The sequence below is a fragment of the Saimiri boliviensis genome, chromosome 11 (assembly GCF_048565385.1).
Source record: "Saimiri boliviensis isolate mSaiBol1 chromosome 11, mSaiBol1.pri, whole genome shotgun sequence".
Lineage (NCBI taxonomy): Eukaryota > Metazoa > Chordata > Mammalia > Primates > Cebidae > Saimiri > Saimiri boliviensis.
In genome coordinates this window covers 16,771,049-16,785,722 of record NC_133459.1, presented here as the reverse complement: position 1 = coordinate 16,785,722, position 14,674 = coordinate 16,771,049, and the positions used below count along the sequence as shown (strand labels likewise).

Sequence of the window (14,674 nt, the reverse complement as noted above, 5' to 3'; positions counted from 1 at the left end):
CTGCTTGGGAGAAGCCCCACTTCCTCCATAGCTGTCCTGTGAACAGACAAGCTTCTTGAAAGGGGATTCTGCAAACCAAGTTCTGCTTTCCCATTGCTGTCTCCCAGAGAAGCATAGTGGTGTCACTTCTGTTTTGCTCAGGCCTACAGGAGATCAGTAGGTCTCTGAGAGGAGTGAGGTCTGTGCCCAGCCCTCAGATCTCCCTAGCTCATTTGGCGGGATAGAGGATTCTTCTTCCTAGGTCAAAAGAGATTCTTCCACTCTGGGCAACAGAGTGAGACCCTGCGTCTACAAAAATTTTAAAAAATTAGCCAGGCATGATGGCACACACCTATAGTCCCAGCTCCTAGGGAGGCTGAGGCAGGAGGATTGCTTGAGCCTGGGAGATTGAGGCTGCAGTGAGCCATGGTTGCACCACTGCACTCCAGCCTGAGTGACAGAGTAGTGAAAAAAGAAAAAGAAAAAAGAAAAAAGAAATTACTGATGCTGTGATTATTAGTCCTGGAAATTTGCTTCTTTTTCCAGAGGGTAGTGCTACCCTGAGATTCCAGAAAATTGGGTTTAAGAATCTGGTCTTAGAAAGCAGGAATCCAGCTCTCTAGAAATCCAAAGTTCTGGACTGGCCTCCTGAAAGCAGACTCAGCCTTCATCACCCCCAGGACCTTCTGTATTCTCTTTCCCTCTGGGAACCCTCACCAGTCCAAGAGTAAGTTGTTGTTGTTGATGTTGTTGTTGTTTTTAGAGGAAAACTTGAGAAACTGAACAGGAGAGCTTCCCATGAAACTCATCAACTAAAGTCACATAGCTGGAGAGAAAGATCCAGGCTGGAGGTGGCAGATGGTTAGAAATGCACCAGGTGCGCACAAGGATAGACATACAGAAAAATGAAACAGAATAGAGAGTCCGGAAATAAACCCTTACTTTTACAATCAGTTGTTTTTGATAAGGATGCCAAGATGATTCAATGGGGATAGAATAGCATGTTCAACACGTGGTGCTGGGACAACAGGACATCCATGTGCAAATGATGAGATTGGACCCCTCCCTCACACCATATATAAAAAAAAACCTTGAAATGCATCATAAACCTAAATGTGAGAGTTAAAACTATACAAACTCCTACAAGAAAAATACAGAAGTAAGTTGTAACACTGAGTTAGGCAAAGCGTCCCTAATCATGATGTGAAAAGCACAAGTGACAAAAGAAAAAAATAGATAAACTGGATTTCATCAACATTAAAACATTTTATCCTTCAAAGGACACCATGAAGAAAGTGGACAAAAACCCTACGCAATGGGAGAAAACGATGCAAATGATATACCTGTTAAGGGACTTACATGTAGGTCAGATAGAGAACTTTTACAATTCAATCATAAAAAGACAAATAAGGCCACTGAAAAGAACCAAAGGCTCTGAACAGATATTTCTCCGAAGAAGATGTCCAAAAGGTCAAGAAGCACAGGAAAAGACACAGTGTCATTGGCCCTGAGGGAAATGCCAATCAAAACCACAAAGAGATATGACACCACATCCACTAGGAGGGCTACATTTAAAAAGACAGATAGTAACAAGTGTTGACAAAGACATGGAGAAGTTGGGACTCATATGCAGCTGGGGGGAATATAACACAGTGGAGCCACCGTGGAAACCTGTCTGGAAGTTCCTCAGAAGTTTAAATGTAGAGTCATCATTTGACTCAGCAGTTCTACTCCGAGGATTCATACCCAAGAGAACTGAAACTACATGTTCACACACAAAGTTGTCTATGAATGTTTATAGAAGCATTATTGATAATAGACAAAAAGTGGAAAGAACCCAGATTTTCATCCACTGATGAATGTATAAACAAAACATGGTCTATCCATCTGATGGAACATCATGCAGCATTGCAAAGGAATGGAGTCCTGGTACCTGCTGCAGTGTGAATGAATCTTGAAGACGTTATGTGAAGCAAATGAAGATATTCACAAAAGACCACATATTGTATAATCTAATTCATACTAAATTCCCAGAACTGGCAAATCTATAGAGATAGAAAGGATGTTACTGGCTGCCTGAGGAAGAGAGGGACAATGTGGGGTGGTGAGTAATTGCTGAGGAATACAGGGTTTCTTTGGAGGATGATGAAGACGTCCTAAAGTTGATTGTGGTGGTAGAGGCACAACTCAGTGAATATGCTAAAACCACTGTCTTATACACTTTAAATGAGGGAATTACATATTATATGAATAATATCTCAATTAAAATCATTTTTTTAGAAAAAACAATGGGCTGGGCATGGTAGCTCATGCCTATAATCCCAGCACTTTGGGAGGCTGAGGCGGGAGGATCACTTGAGGTCAGGAGTTCAAGACTGGCCTGGCCAACATGGAGAAACCTCATCTTGACTAAAAATAGAAAAATTAGCTAGGCCTGGTGGCACATGTCTGTAATCCCAGCTACTTGGGAGGCTGAGCAGCAGAATCTCTTGAGCCCCAGGAGGCAGAGAATGCAGTGAACTGAGATCGTGCCACTGCATTTCAGCCTAGGGGGACAGAGCAGGACTGTCTCAAAATAACGACGACAATAACAAACAAAAAAACAACCAAGGATAAAAAAAGCACCAGGCACACTTAATAAACATCAGTAGAACATACTGAAAAAAGACAAACCCACCAGAAACGTAGCGCAGAGTTCATTAACGTCTGTTCTGCGGGGTGGAAGCTATGTTTCCTGGCTCCAGACTTGCGAAGCATATGGTGTGGTCTGGTGCCACTGTGGCCTCAGGTTCCAAAAGTCTACTTCATCTTCCAGCCTTACTTGGAAGCTTCCAGAAGAGAGACAGGGATCCCGGGATAGAACATTTTATTAATGCGTATCAGTATGTTATGAGTCTGGGCTTCCTAGTCATTGGTAAACTTCTACAAGAGCAGAGAGGTTAACGTGTAGGATGGCTATATCCCCCTGCCCTGCCACACGCTGGCTGGGTGATGTAGGGAAGTGACGTCACCTCTCCGTTTCTTCATGTGCTAAAGAGAAAGTGATGGTACTCACCTCGCAACGCTTTTGTGACTGTTCAGTGAATTAACACAGGAAGAGTTTAGCACAGCACCGGCACATCAGTCCGTGCTCAATGAAGAGTGAGCCACGGGGTTGGGAGCAGAGGGCGTCAGCTTCAGAGGCAGATGGGGGAATGCTGGTGCTACATCCTGAATCACTTACTGCTGTGGGTTGAATTATGTCTCCCCGAAGATGATGTGTTGAAGTTCTGACCCACAGTCTCTATGAATGTAACCTTATTTGGAAATCGGGTCCTTGCAATGGTGCTTAAGGTAAGAAGAGGTCACGCTGGATTAGGGTGGGTCCTAATTCAATGACTGATGTGATTATAAGGAGAAAATCTGTTGAGGTGGGCACAGTGACTCACGCCTGTAGCACTACGGAAGGCCAAAGTGGGTGGATTGCTTGAACCCAGGCGTTTCAGGCAGTCTGGGCAACAAAGCAAGCCTCTTTCTCACACACACACACACACACACACACACACACACACACACACACATACACACACGAAGAAGGAGGAGAATCAGAAAGAGGAGGAGAAGGAGAAGAAGAAAAGAAGAAAGAGGGAGGAAGGAAAAAGAAGAAGGGAAGAACAAGAACAAGGAGGAGGAGGAGGAGGCAGTGGTGGAGGAAGAGGGGAAGTAGGAGGGGAAGGAGGAGGAAGAGGAAGAGGAAGAAGGAGGAGGAGGAAGAAGAAAATCTGAACACAGGGACAGGAAAACAGAGCCAGAGAAGAAAGCTGTATGATGAGGGAGGCAGAAATCGATGTGATGCGTCTATAAGCCAGAGAACTCCAGGGATTGCCGGCAACACCAGAGGCAAGGGGAGGAACAAGGAGGAATTTTTTCCCTTGCATGGGGAGCGTGGTCCTACTGACACCCTGATTACAGGCTTCTGGGGCCTCCACTGTGAGGCAACGCATCGCTGTGGTTTTAAGCCACCCAGTTTGCAGACATCTGCTACAGGCAGCCCTAGAAACGAGCACATGGGCCAAGGCACAGTTTCCCCTCTGTACCGTGAAGCTATTTCCCTTGGAGAATGTGAGTCCACGGAGCAAGGACTTTGGCTTGTTGTCAGTGTGTCCACAGCACCTAGACTTGTGCTTGGCACCTGGGACATGCTCAGTAAGCCATCGAATCCCTGGCACGAATGAATGAAGTCCACAGAGCTCACCTCTTTTGACTGTTACCTTCTCAGAGAGGCCAACTGACCACCTGACTTAAAACAACCCCATCCCTGATGGGTTGTTCCTGACATTGCTTTACACTGACATCCCGTGTGTCTCCCCATCTCTCCACCTGCTCATCTTCTGCCTCCCCTACTGCACTGTCCGTGAGGACCAGTTTTCCCTTTGCTGTTTGTTCTTGTCCTTCTTGCTTATTGCAAACCCTAGTGCACACAACAGTGCCTGGAATGCACTAGGTGCTCAATAAATATATGTTAAATGAAGGAACACACCAATAAATAAAAGTTAGAATGCCCATGTACGTGGGCATCCAAGTCACCCTTCTGATAGTCTTTTTTTTACTAGAAAGGAAATTCAATACTAGACTGTCCATGTCAAAAGTAGACACGAATTGGGATTTGGACCCAGGTCTGCTGGACTCCAAGTTCAGTGCTCCTTTCGGAGGGTTTGAGGAGTGGGGGGAGGCGCTAGATAGTAATGGATGAGAAGAACAAAAACGGGTATGGGGACAGAAACGGAGGCAAGGGCACAGACACTTCGTCTTTCTCCCAGACTCCTACACGTCCCGAAAGGTGAACAGCCCCACCCATCCCTCGGAATGTGTGGTTGTTGTTTGGCTTCATTGGGTGTTTTGTTTCGTTTCTTTTGAGGCAAGGTCTCTGTCACCCAGGCTAGAGCGCAGTGGCGTGATCTCAGCTCACTGCAGCCTTTACCTCCCAGGCTCAAGTGATCCTCCCACCTCAGCCTCCTGAGTCACTGGGACTACAGGCACATGGCACCACAGCCCAGCTAATTTTTTGTAGAAACGGGATTTTGCTATGTTGTCCAGACTGGGCTAGAACTCCTGGGCTCAAGAAATCCATCCACCTCAGCCTCCCAAAGTACTGGGGTTGCAGATGTGAGCCACCATGCCGGGACTATCGGAGTTTTTCAGCAACCTAGTAAGGGCTCCATCCTAAGCAAGTCCCCACTCTCTTCACTCTGTCCCCACCCTCTGCACTCTGTCCCCACCCCAGTGCTTGTTGGAGTGACCCATGGCCTTTGGGTCAAAGGGAGGGAAATTTCCCTTGGGAGTTAAGGCTGCTGTGTAAGTACTTGCTCTGGGCTCAGGCAGACCTGGTGCGGCACCGCCTCCTGCCCACCCTGCTCTGTCACTCACCGGGATGTGCCCCTTCAACTCTCTGAGCCTCTGCTCCTTCATCCATAAAATGGAGGGCTGACCACACCCACATCCAGGGGCTCTTATAAGGGATTAACTGTGGGTTGAACACCGAGCTCAATGCTGGCACGCAGAGGGTGGCCTTGGTTTTTAGCTTTGGATTAAAAGGGCCCCATGCAGTGGCAGAGAAACCCTGCCCCTTGGTATTCCGGAGGAACCAGAATTGCAGAGTCTTTTAACTTCGATGGGGATGGGGGTGGGGTGCCTGGCTCTCACAACATTTAATTGATTGTAACAGCACACCCTTAACATGCCCCCTCCCCGCTAACCTGCACCCTCAGAAGAACCTTCAAAATCCTTCCATGACTGTGTATAATGCGTTCCTGGGGCCCAGCACGCAACTTTCAAATTGGCTTACAATTTATCTGCAGCTCCGATAAAAACATTTTAATGACTGTGTGCAGCATACACCCTTGTTGTCACCCACGGGGCTCCCAAATGTCTTTCCCCACCACATAGTGGGATGTTATAGGCGTGAAATTACAGCTGCACTCGCATTTTCATCTTCACCCGGAGGCCTCTGGAAATGGCAGCGTTAGAATGTGCTGGATGTGGATGTGTGGAATGCAGGTTGGGGTGCTGGACTCTCTGGTAGAACTGCTCTGTGCTCTGAGGCAGGTGGGCACTGGGCCCTCCCCAGCTCCTCGGCTCTCCTCCTCACTGTCTGGGGAGCTTCCCATCGACCTCCAAATTGGGGAGGGGCTGTCTTGCACCAGCTTGGCTGTCTTGCACCAGCTTAGCTGTAGCAGCCCTTAGGGTCTCATGTGGCACAAAAGAGACCCCAGCGTTCAGTGACCTCCACTCGCTTGGAAGGGGTGACTCTGTGTGAGGATGCAATGCCACAGACAAACCAAAGCAATGAGTCGGTTTTAATTTTTGAAACCGGCTGGGCGTGGCGGCTCACACCTGTAATCCCAGCACTTTGGGAAACCAAGATGGGTGAATCCTGAGGTCAGGAGTTCGAGACCAGCCTGACCAACATGGTGAAACTCCCTCTCTACTAAAAATACAAAAATTAGTCGGGTGTGGTGGCACACACCTGTAATCCCAGCTACTCTGGACGCCGAGGCAGGAGAATCACTTGAACCTGGGACGTGGAGGTTGCAGTGAGTGGAGATCGTGCCACTGCACTCCAGCCTGGGTGACAGAGCAAGACTCCATCTCCAAAAAAAATTTCTTTTTTTGAAAAACCTTCCCTGAAACATACTTGAAGGAGAAGTTCACAGAGGTTAGTCTCATTGTGCCTGGTTTGTAACTGACCCGATTACTCTTTGTCATAAGAGATGCTGTTTATTGATCATCCAGAATGTGCCAAGCCTCAGGCCCAGAGTGTCCTGTTCTACACATTATCTCATTTAACCCTCCAATCTCGGCCAAGTCACGTGCTCCTCTGAGCCAGGTCTGTGTAACAGGCTCAGTGTGGTGCTCCCTCCCAGTCCCACGTGGTTGATGGGTTACAGGAGGTGCTGTATGAGAAATGCTCAGCTATGCCGCCTCCCCCAGCCCTCACGTCACCATTCAGAACCTCGGTGAGCTACAGAAGCCATGCAGCTCTGGCATAGAGATAACCCCCACCCTATAAGGCCTGAAGCAAATTCCCTCCCTTCCCTGGGCCTCAGTCTCTTCATCTGTGAGTTAGGGATCATCGTTATCCCCACTCTTCTCTGCAGTGAGGACTGGGTGATGTGTTTAACGGGAAAGCCCTTTGAAATTGCACAAATAGGGCAAGTGTGAGGCATTGCTGTCATTATCACAGCTGGGATAGATCCTGGCTCCTACCATAGATGCATGGTGCCAGGACAGGCAGACCTTTGGGAAGAAGCCCAGGGAAGGTGAGAAAGCAGAGACCGCTGTCCCGGTTACCCCGGAGATACTCCCTGGCCTCCAGGCAGTCGTGGTGCATGAAGCTGTGTTCCCAGAACAGTCATTCCTCAGGCTGGTGCAGGGTTCCTAGGAGCTGTGAATGGCGGACTTCTCTGTGCTGGGGCCAGAACCAGGGGCAAGAGGGAGGTAGCTACAGCTGTGCTCAGGAGTGGGGAAACCAGATAGTGACAATAAAAACAACAGCGTCTGAGTAACTGAGCTCTTCCTCGGTGATATTCTTGACGGGCTAGGTGTTTTGCAAACTTCATCTATTTTAAGCCTCACGACCACCCTAGGAGGAAAGCATCCTTATCCCTATTTCACAGATGGGGAAATTGAGGCCCCCAGAGGAAAATGGGCCTGAGGTCACAGAGCAAATCTGAGACTGGGACTTAAACCAGTATGTCCTTAACTTGAATGCTAAGAAATGGGGGGCAGGGATCTCCTGTGAGTGGGGTGAGGTGAGAAGTGGGAGGGAGGAGGGAAACTACATTTGTATGTGGGAAGAGTATAGGAATAGTGGTAGATATGTATAGTATCGATATAGCCATCAATGTACAGATACACACAGAACTGGTATTTTGGGAAATACTTAGAGATTTAAATCAGTGGTCCTCAAAGTCTAGCCCCTGGGCCAACAGCAGCAGCATGTCCTGGGAACTTGTGAGAAATGCTTGTTCTCAGGCCCCACCTCACCCGGCTGAGTCAGAAGCTTTGGGCGGGGCCCAGGCATCTGTATTTAGCAAGCTCTCCAGGCAGTTCTGCTGCAGGCTCAAGTTTGAGAAGTGCTGGTTTAGATCATGAGACTTGGACTTAGAGGGCTGTTAGAACCCAACAAGTCACTTCTCCCCACTAAGCCTCCGTCCCCACATATAACGGGGATCATAACGTCCCCCAGTTCACAGGGCTGTCATGAGGATTCTAAAAGATAACACGTGTGAAGCTAGAAGTTCACACACTGTCAGGCACACGTACATATCCAAGGAGGGATGGGAGATGTGTCAGCTGCCATATCAGGTCCCGTGGGCATTGTGAGCAAAGGCTGATCTGCTCCATTGGGGGACAATGGGCTGGGAAGACCCACAGCAAGCACAGTGACTTCTGAGTAGTGGCCAGCAGAGGATGGACTGTGACTGGTGGGTGCGATGCCAGGGAGAATCCTGCCAGGGAAGCCCTGAATTTCCAGGGGTCACCCTTACCCTGCATCTGAAAGTGCCAGGGTGGAAGGTCAGGGTTGCATCACTGGCCTTGCTCCTGCCCAGCCCCTCCCGGAAGATCAGCTACGTGCAGAGTCCAAGGAGCCGCACCAGACCACGCAGCAAGTGAACCTGCAGCAGCTGCTCCCTCCTCCCCAGTGCTCTGGTCTCTAGTGGCTGCTGCCTACCACAGGGAGCATCCCCTGATCCCCAGACAGTGACATAGAAGGAGAGGAGAAGTCTCAGTCACTGAGCCTGCCAGGAGCACACTTCCTTGCTCAGCAGGGACTATCAGGCCAGTTGTGCAACCTGAGTCAATCCCACAAGATCTCTCTGTGCCTCAGTTTCCTCACCTAGTGGATGGAGTAAGAGACTCACAAGTGTCAGAGCTAGGAGGGAGTGTAGGATTATCTGGTCAACCCTCTGACGCTATGTGATATGGTTTGGCTGCGTCCCAACCCAAATCTCATCTTGAATTGTAGCTCCCACAATTCCCGTGTGTTGTGGGAGGGCCCCAGTGGGAGATAATTGAATCATGGGGTGGGTCTTTCCCGTGCTATTTCTTGTGATAGCGTATAAGCTTCATGATATCTGATGGTTTTATTAAGGAGAGTCTCCCTGTACACCCTGTCTTCTCTTGCCTGCCACCATGTGAGATGTGCCTTTCACCTTCCACCATGATTTCGAAGCCTCCCCAACCACGTGTAACTGTGAGTCCATTCAATCTCTTTCTTTTGTAAATTTCCCAGTCCTGGGTATGTCTTTATTAGCAGCGTGAAAACGGACTAATAGAGTTCAGATGGGGAAATTCAGGCCGCAGAGGGAAACTAACCAGCTCAGGGTCCTTTGGCGAAGTTAACGGGAAGTGTGGACCTCATGGAGGGGTGGCTTTTGAGGACTCTGTCCTTGCTTGAAGGCACCTTAGAATGAGACTGTAAGCAGCACCTTCACTGCCTCCAGCACCATGACAAAGCTAGCCCTGGAGTCAAGATGGCTGGTTCCCCGCCCAGACACGGAGCTGCCTGATATCATAGGATGATTTTATGATCTTGACGGTGTGACTTTAGGCAAATTGCCTGCTTTCTCTGTAATCCATTTCTGCATCTGCAAAATGGAGTTAAAAATGCTAGCATGTACCCCCGGGTTGCTTATGAGGACTAAACCACATAACACATGTAAAGCACTCAGCCCAATAGCTGCAGAGGGGCGTTCAGTGAGTCCCCTCCCTGCACCAGCCGCCACTCACCTGCAGCTACTCTTTATCCCTTTGCCCTGCTTTATTTCCTCCCCTGCATGTAGCACGCTCTTACTGATTCATCTATGCATGTGTTTTATGCTTGTCTCCTGCAAAATCTCTACAGATAAGCATTTGCCATACGAAAAGTTTCCGTCTATTCTCTGCCACCTCATAGGTGCTCAGTACAATGTGATGCATACATGATTAAATACATGTCTCTCATCAGACTTGGAGTTCCTTGATGGTGCAAACCGAGTTCTGTCCCTCCTAGGTTCCCTGGTGTGGCCAACCCAAGGCCAATCACTGAAAAGGGCCCCAGTTCCTCTATTAGAGTAACTGTGAGAGAGGGGCTTTTCCTGGCAATGCTGACTCCTGCATCGTGGCTCCATCAGGAAGCCAGAACCACGACGGGCTGCACTGCAGAAATCAATGTCCCTCTGGAGGTCTGGCCTTTGGAGGTTTTCAATTTCCCCAGAAGCAGCGGCTTTCAGCGGGGCCTTTATGCTTTCATTGATTGCCTGTGTACCGCAAGCTTTGTTTCCCTGATAAATATTATTTGGTAAGAAAACTGGAAAACACAGGGTCCAGAGACAAGGCCAAGTCCTCAGCATCCTTGCAATAGAGCCGGAACCCAAAGGTGTGTATCTGACGAGAACATGAGAGCCGCTGGGGGCTTCTGGTAGGTGGCCCCCAGGACGGCCGCTCTGTGCACACATGTGTGCCTGTGTGTAAACACACACAATCACACGCACACTGGTCCTCCTCACTGAGATTCCAGGGACCAGTGGCCCTGTACTCACCCATGACGTTGAGGAAGATGTTGCCTGATGCCAGGACCACCTTCTCCCTGGTGGCACGGTCATAGATGCCCACGTGGCACTCATAGGGACCATTGTCTGAAATCCGGACCTCGGGCAGCCTGGGGGAGGCAGAAGACAAGGTGAGGGCCCTTCCTTGCGGGGCTGGGTGAGGCAGCACTCAAGGAAACTCATCCCGATGCCCACTGGTGCAGCCTCCACTAACAAACACCTGCCTGTGTGCTGGGCTGGGAGGAGGGGAGCATTTATGGAACACCGACTGTATGCAGGCCCTGTGCTTGGCATCTCAGACAGTGAAGGTGTGGACTGTATTCAGCCAGACCCCAATTTGTGCTCAGTGGGTCCTGGAGCAGTCATTTAGCTTGTCGGCTTCCATGAACCTGAGATGGTGCCCACTTCCTGGGAGCTGTGAGGATGACATGGGTGAAGAGGTGTGGGCACTTAGGGTATCACTGCATGCAGTAAGGGCTCAAAACTGCCACTGGAGGCATCATCTCCCTCTTTCCTCGTGATGGCCTCCATGTAGCGGTTCATATTCCCATTTCGTAAACAAGGAAATTGAGGCTTGGGGGGGAACTCGATTGCCCCCAACCCCATATGACTAATAAGAACCGGTAAGGAAATTTGAATTTCTCTGTCCACACCACTATGCTGCCACTTCATGCCCAGTCCTGAGATCATGGAAGAGAAACAATAAAATACAGGTCCCCAAGGAGCCCACATCCCAGTGGGCAAGGAGGTAGAAAAGCTGATCTGGGTTCCACAATCACATGGAAAAGTGTGAGTTTCTCTGAGCTTGAATTGGGGAGCTGCCACTTCCATCCCCGAGGTGACCAGGATGGTGGCTGAGAGGGGGGGACCCCTGAGGATAGGAGAGACTTCCTCAAACCTGCTCTCAGACTTTTCTCCTAAAAGTTCGGAGAGTAAGTATTTTAGGCTTTGTTGCCCTTCATATTCTCTGTTGCAAATACTCAACTCTCCCCTTGCAGCACAAAAGCAGCTCTAGACGGTGCGTAACGAAAATGATGCAACTATGCTCTGGTGAAACTTCACTTATGATCATTTACATTTGAATTTCATATCATTTTGATGTGCCATACAATATCCTTCTTCTGGTTTTTCCCTCCAACCATTTCAAAGTATAAAAATCATGCTCAGTTCACAGGTTGTGAAAAAATATGTGATGGGATACATTTGGCCCACAGTCTAGTTGGATGGCTCCTGTTCCAGATCTTTCTATAGCACCTACAGGGTCAGACCATGTGAAAATGAATTTGTATGTGGTTCTCTCTCCCCATGGAAAACGAAAGCAGGAAGACTCTTTCCTCCCTTCTATACTGAAAAGAGCCTTGATATGGAGTCAGAGAAAACCAGGTTCAAACTCTGCTCCTCCTGCTTGTGAATCGTGGGCCCTTGGATAAGTCTGTCCATTTCTCTTGGAGACTCCGTTTTCTTTCCTAAGCAGTGGAGGTGCTACTTCCTGCGACAGTGGTGAAGAGTACATGCAATGACGTCACTGCAGGACTTCTGTCAGCAGCAACCTGCACCCAAATGAACAGAGGGGCCATTCTGTGTTGTTCCTGGGTCCTGCAAAGCCCTGTGTGGAGAGGGAATTCCTGACAAACGGAATCTGGACACTTGGATGGGGTGGAGCCTCAGCCTGGGGTTGCAGAGGCTGTGTCTTTGCTGCACTGGGGAAATGCGTGTTTCTTCACGTGAGTTTTAGCCTATTCTGGCTACAACTTAGAGGGACTGGCGTATCTGTTTAAGTCTTAGATGTTCTCAAGTCACAGTAGAAAACCACGGGAAGGGATCCATACCCACGGCCCTACCCGACTAACCTGCTTGACAGCCCTATCAGAGGGACCCCGCTGGGGACAGGAAAGGGCAGCAGGTGGTTAGCGCTCAGGCTCTTGGGCGTGTGACTCAGCTCTGCCTCCCCTGGGAACAGAGGTCTTTCAGTCCGGTTCTTCATCGTCACTTCGGTCTCCTGGACACACGTCCCACTTTGCTCGCCCTGCTGCTTCTACAGAGTAATGTAACCTCAGCTTCACTCTTTTCTTCTCTCGTTTTAGCTACCTGCTCCATCTTTGTCTTCTGGCTCCTTTTCCTCTGTGACTCATTGTTCCCCCACACCTGGGCTGCCAGCCCCTTTTTCCATCACTATCGTCTTATTGAGCTGAACCAGCCCATCCCTCTCACCACCCAGCACTCATTAGCATAAACAAACACCTTCATTTACATAGAACACACAGAGGTTGACATTTGGTCTACCGACTGTCATGGAAGGATTTAAAGAATGGGAAGCTTTTCATCAGGGGACTTTGTTGAGAAGACACTGTCCCCCTCTACTCCCTGCTCTCAGAAGAGAGAGCATGGTGACATGGGAACAGCAGGGGACCAGTCTCCCCTCCGGGAACAATTTTCTTTGTTTGTAAATCAGCTAGACTGAAAAAATAGCCTCTTTACGGGGCACCAATACTGAGTGACAGTCACCTGGAGTGACATATTTTAGATTAAAAAAAAAAAGGAGACTCAGAGGGAGATGGCATGACTTACCCAAAGCCCCATGGCTTACAAACAGTAAGAGCAGAATTTGCACTTCGTGAAACTCATTGATGTTGGTTATAGAGACAACCGGTTTAAATGACTTTTGTAGGTGACAGGAGTGTAGGTGGCAGGTTCGGGTGACAGCTCTGTAAAGAAGTAGGCTCAGGAGACATGTGTAGCTGGCAGCTCTCCAAGTGAGGTAATAAGATAATAATAATGTGGTTGACACCCAGGCAGATATGTGCAGGTAACCGCCACCTCGGTGATAGCTTCAGATGTGTTTATAGACTAGTGACACAGGTGTCATGTTTAGGCATCTGCTACCCTGATGACATGCTCAGGTGATAGTAACGTAAGCAATATGCTTGGGTGACACATGCAGGTGACATCTCACAGGTGTTACAGAAGAGAGCTTGGGAGACACCCGCCTTGCTGCTTTATGGAAAAGGCAGCTTCTCACTGAGGACTATGAGTACAGTCCCAGATATTCCTTCTGCCAGGTTCCCTGGTTCCTTGAACGTCTAGACCTGCCCTCCACCATTAGCCCAAGGCACACTCTCAGGCACCACCCTTACATCTCCCATTTCCGCACCCCTCAAATATAGATGGTGACCAAGTCCTGGGTGCTCTACTCCTAGTAGATCCTGAACCATCCACTTCCCCTCAACTCCACAGCCAGCATCTCTTCTCACCTGGAATATGGAGGCAGAGGGTTTACTGGGCTTTCTGTTCCTGGTAATCACCCTCCTGATCCATTCTCCAGGTAGAATCCATATCTTTTCAAATTCAGACAAGATGAATGGTACTCCCCTACCTAAGTCCCTTCAAAGGCTCTCTTTGCTCTTATGACAAAAACATACAAAAAAGATACTTGCACACTCATGTTTATAGCAGCATAATTTGTAATTGCAAAAATATGGAACCAGCTCAAATGTGCATTAATCAATGAGCGGATAAAAAAAATTGTGGTGTATCTATATACTATGGAATACTATTGAGCCATGAAAAGGAACAAAATAATGGCATTCACAGTAACCTGGATGGAATCGGAGACCCTTATTCTAAGGGAAGTAACTCAGGAAGGGAAAACCAAACATTGTATGTTCTCTCTCACTCATAAGTGGGAGCTAAACTATAAGGATGCAAAGGCATAAGAATGATACAATGGATTCTGGGGATCTGGGGGAAAAGATGGAAGAGGAGTGAGCGTTAAAAGACTACAAATTAGGTATAGGCCATACTGCTCAGGTGATGAGGGCACCGAAATCTCACAAATCACCACTAAAGAACTTACTCATGGAACCAAACACCAGCTGTTCCCCAAAAACCTATAGTAATAAAATAAAATAAAATAAAGAATATAAAAATCTCTTAAATAGAAATAAAAGTGTAAAATTAAAAATATGAGACACCAATATCAAGTCGATTAAAATATTTTAAAAGGTGGTAACATTTGCCAAAACCTATCAAACCCAGAACACCAAAAGTGAACTCTAATATGAACTATGGATTTGGGGTGATAATGACGTACCCATGTAGGTTTACTGATGGTAGCACACGTGCCA

At 48.3% G+C, this 14,674-nt stretch overlaps 1 protein-coding gene across 1 annotated transcript in view; it reads right to left on the bottom strand.

The window, feature by feature from the left end:
* IGSF21 (immunoglobin superfamily member 21) overlaps positions 1-14,674 on the bottom strand; it is a 270,231-nt gene that overhangs the window by 32,056 nt on the left and 223,501 nt on the right. Inside the window, exon 4 of the mRNA XM_039474557.2 lies at positions 10,542-10,660. Within this exon, the coding sequence (XP_039330491.1) occupies positions 10,542-10,660 (119 nt within the window). The remainder of the gene's footprint in view (positions 1-10,541; positions 10,661-14,674) is intronic.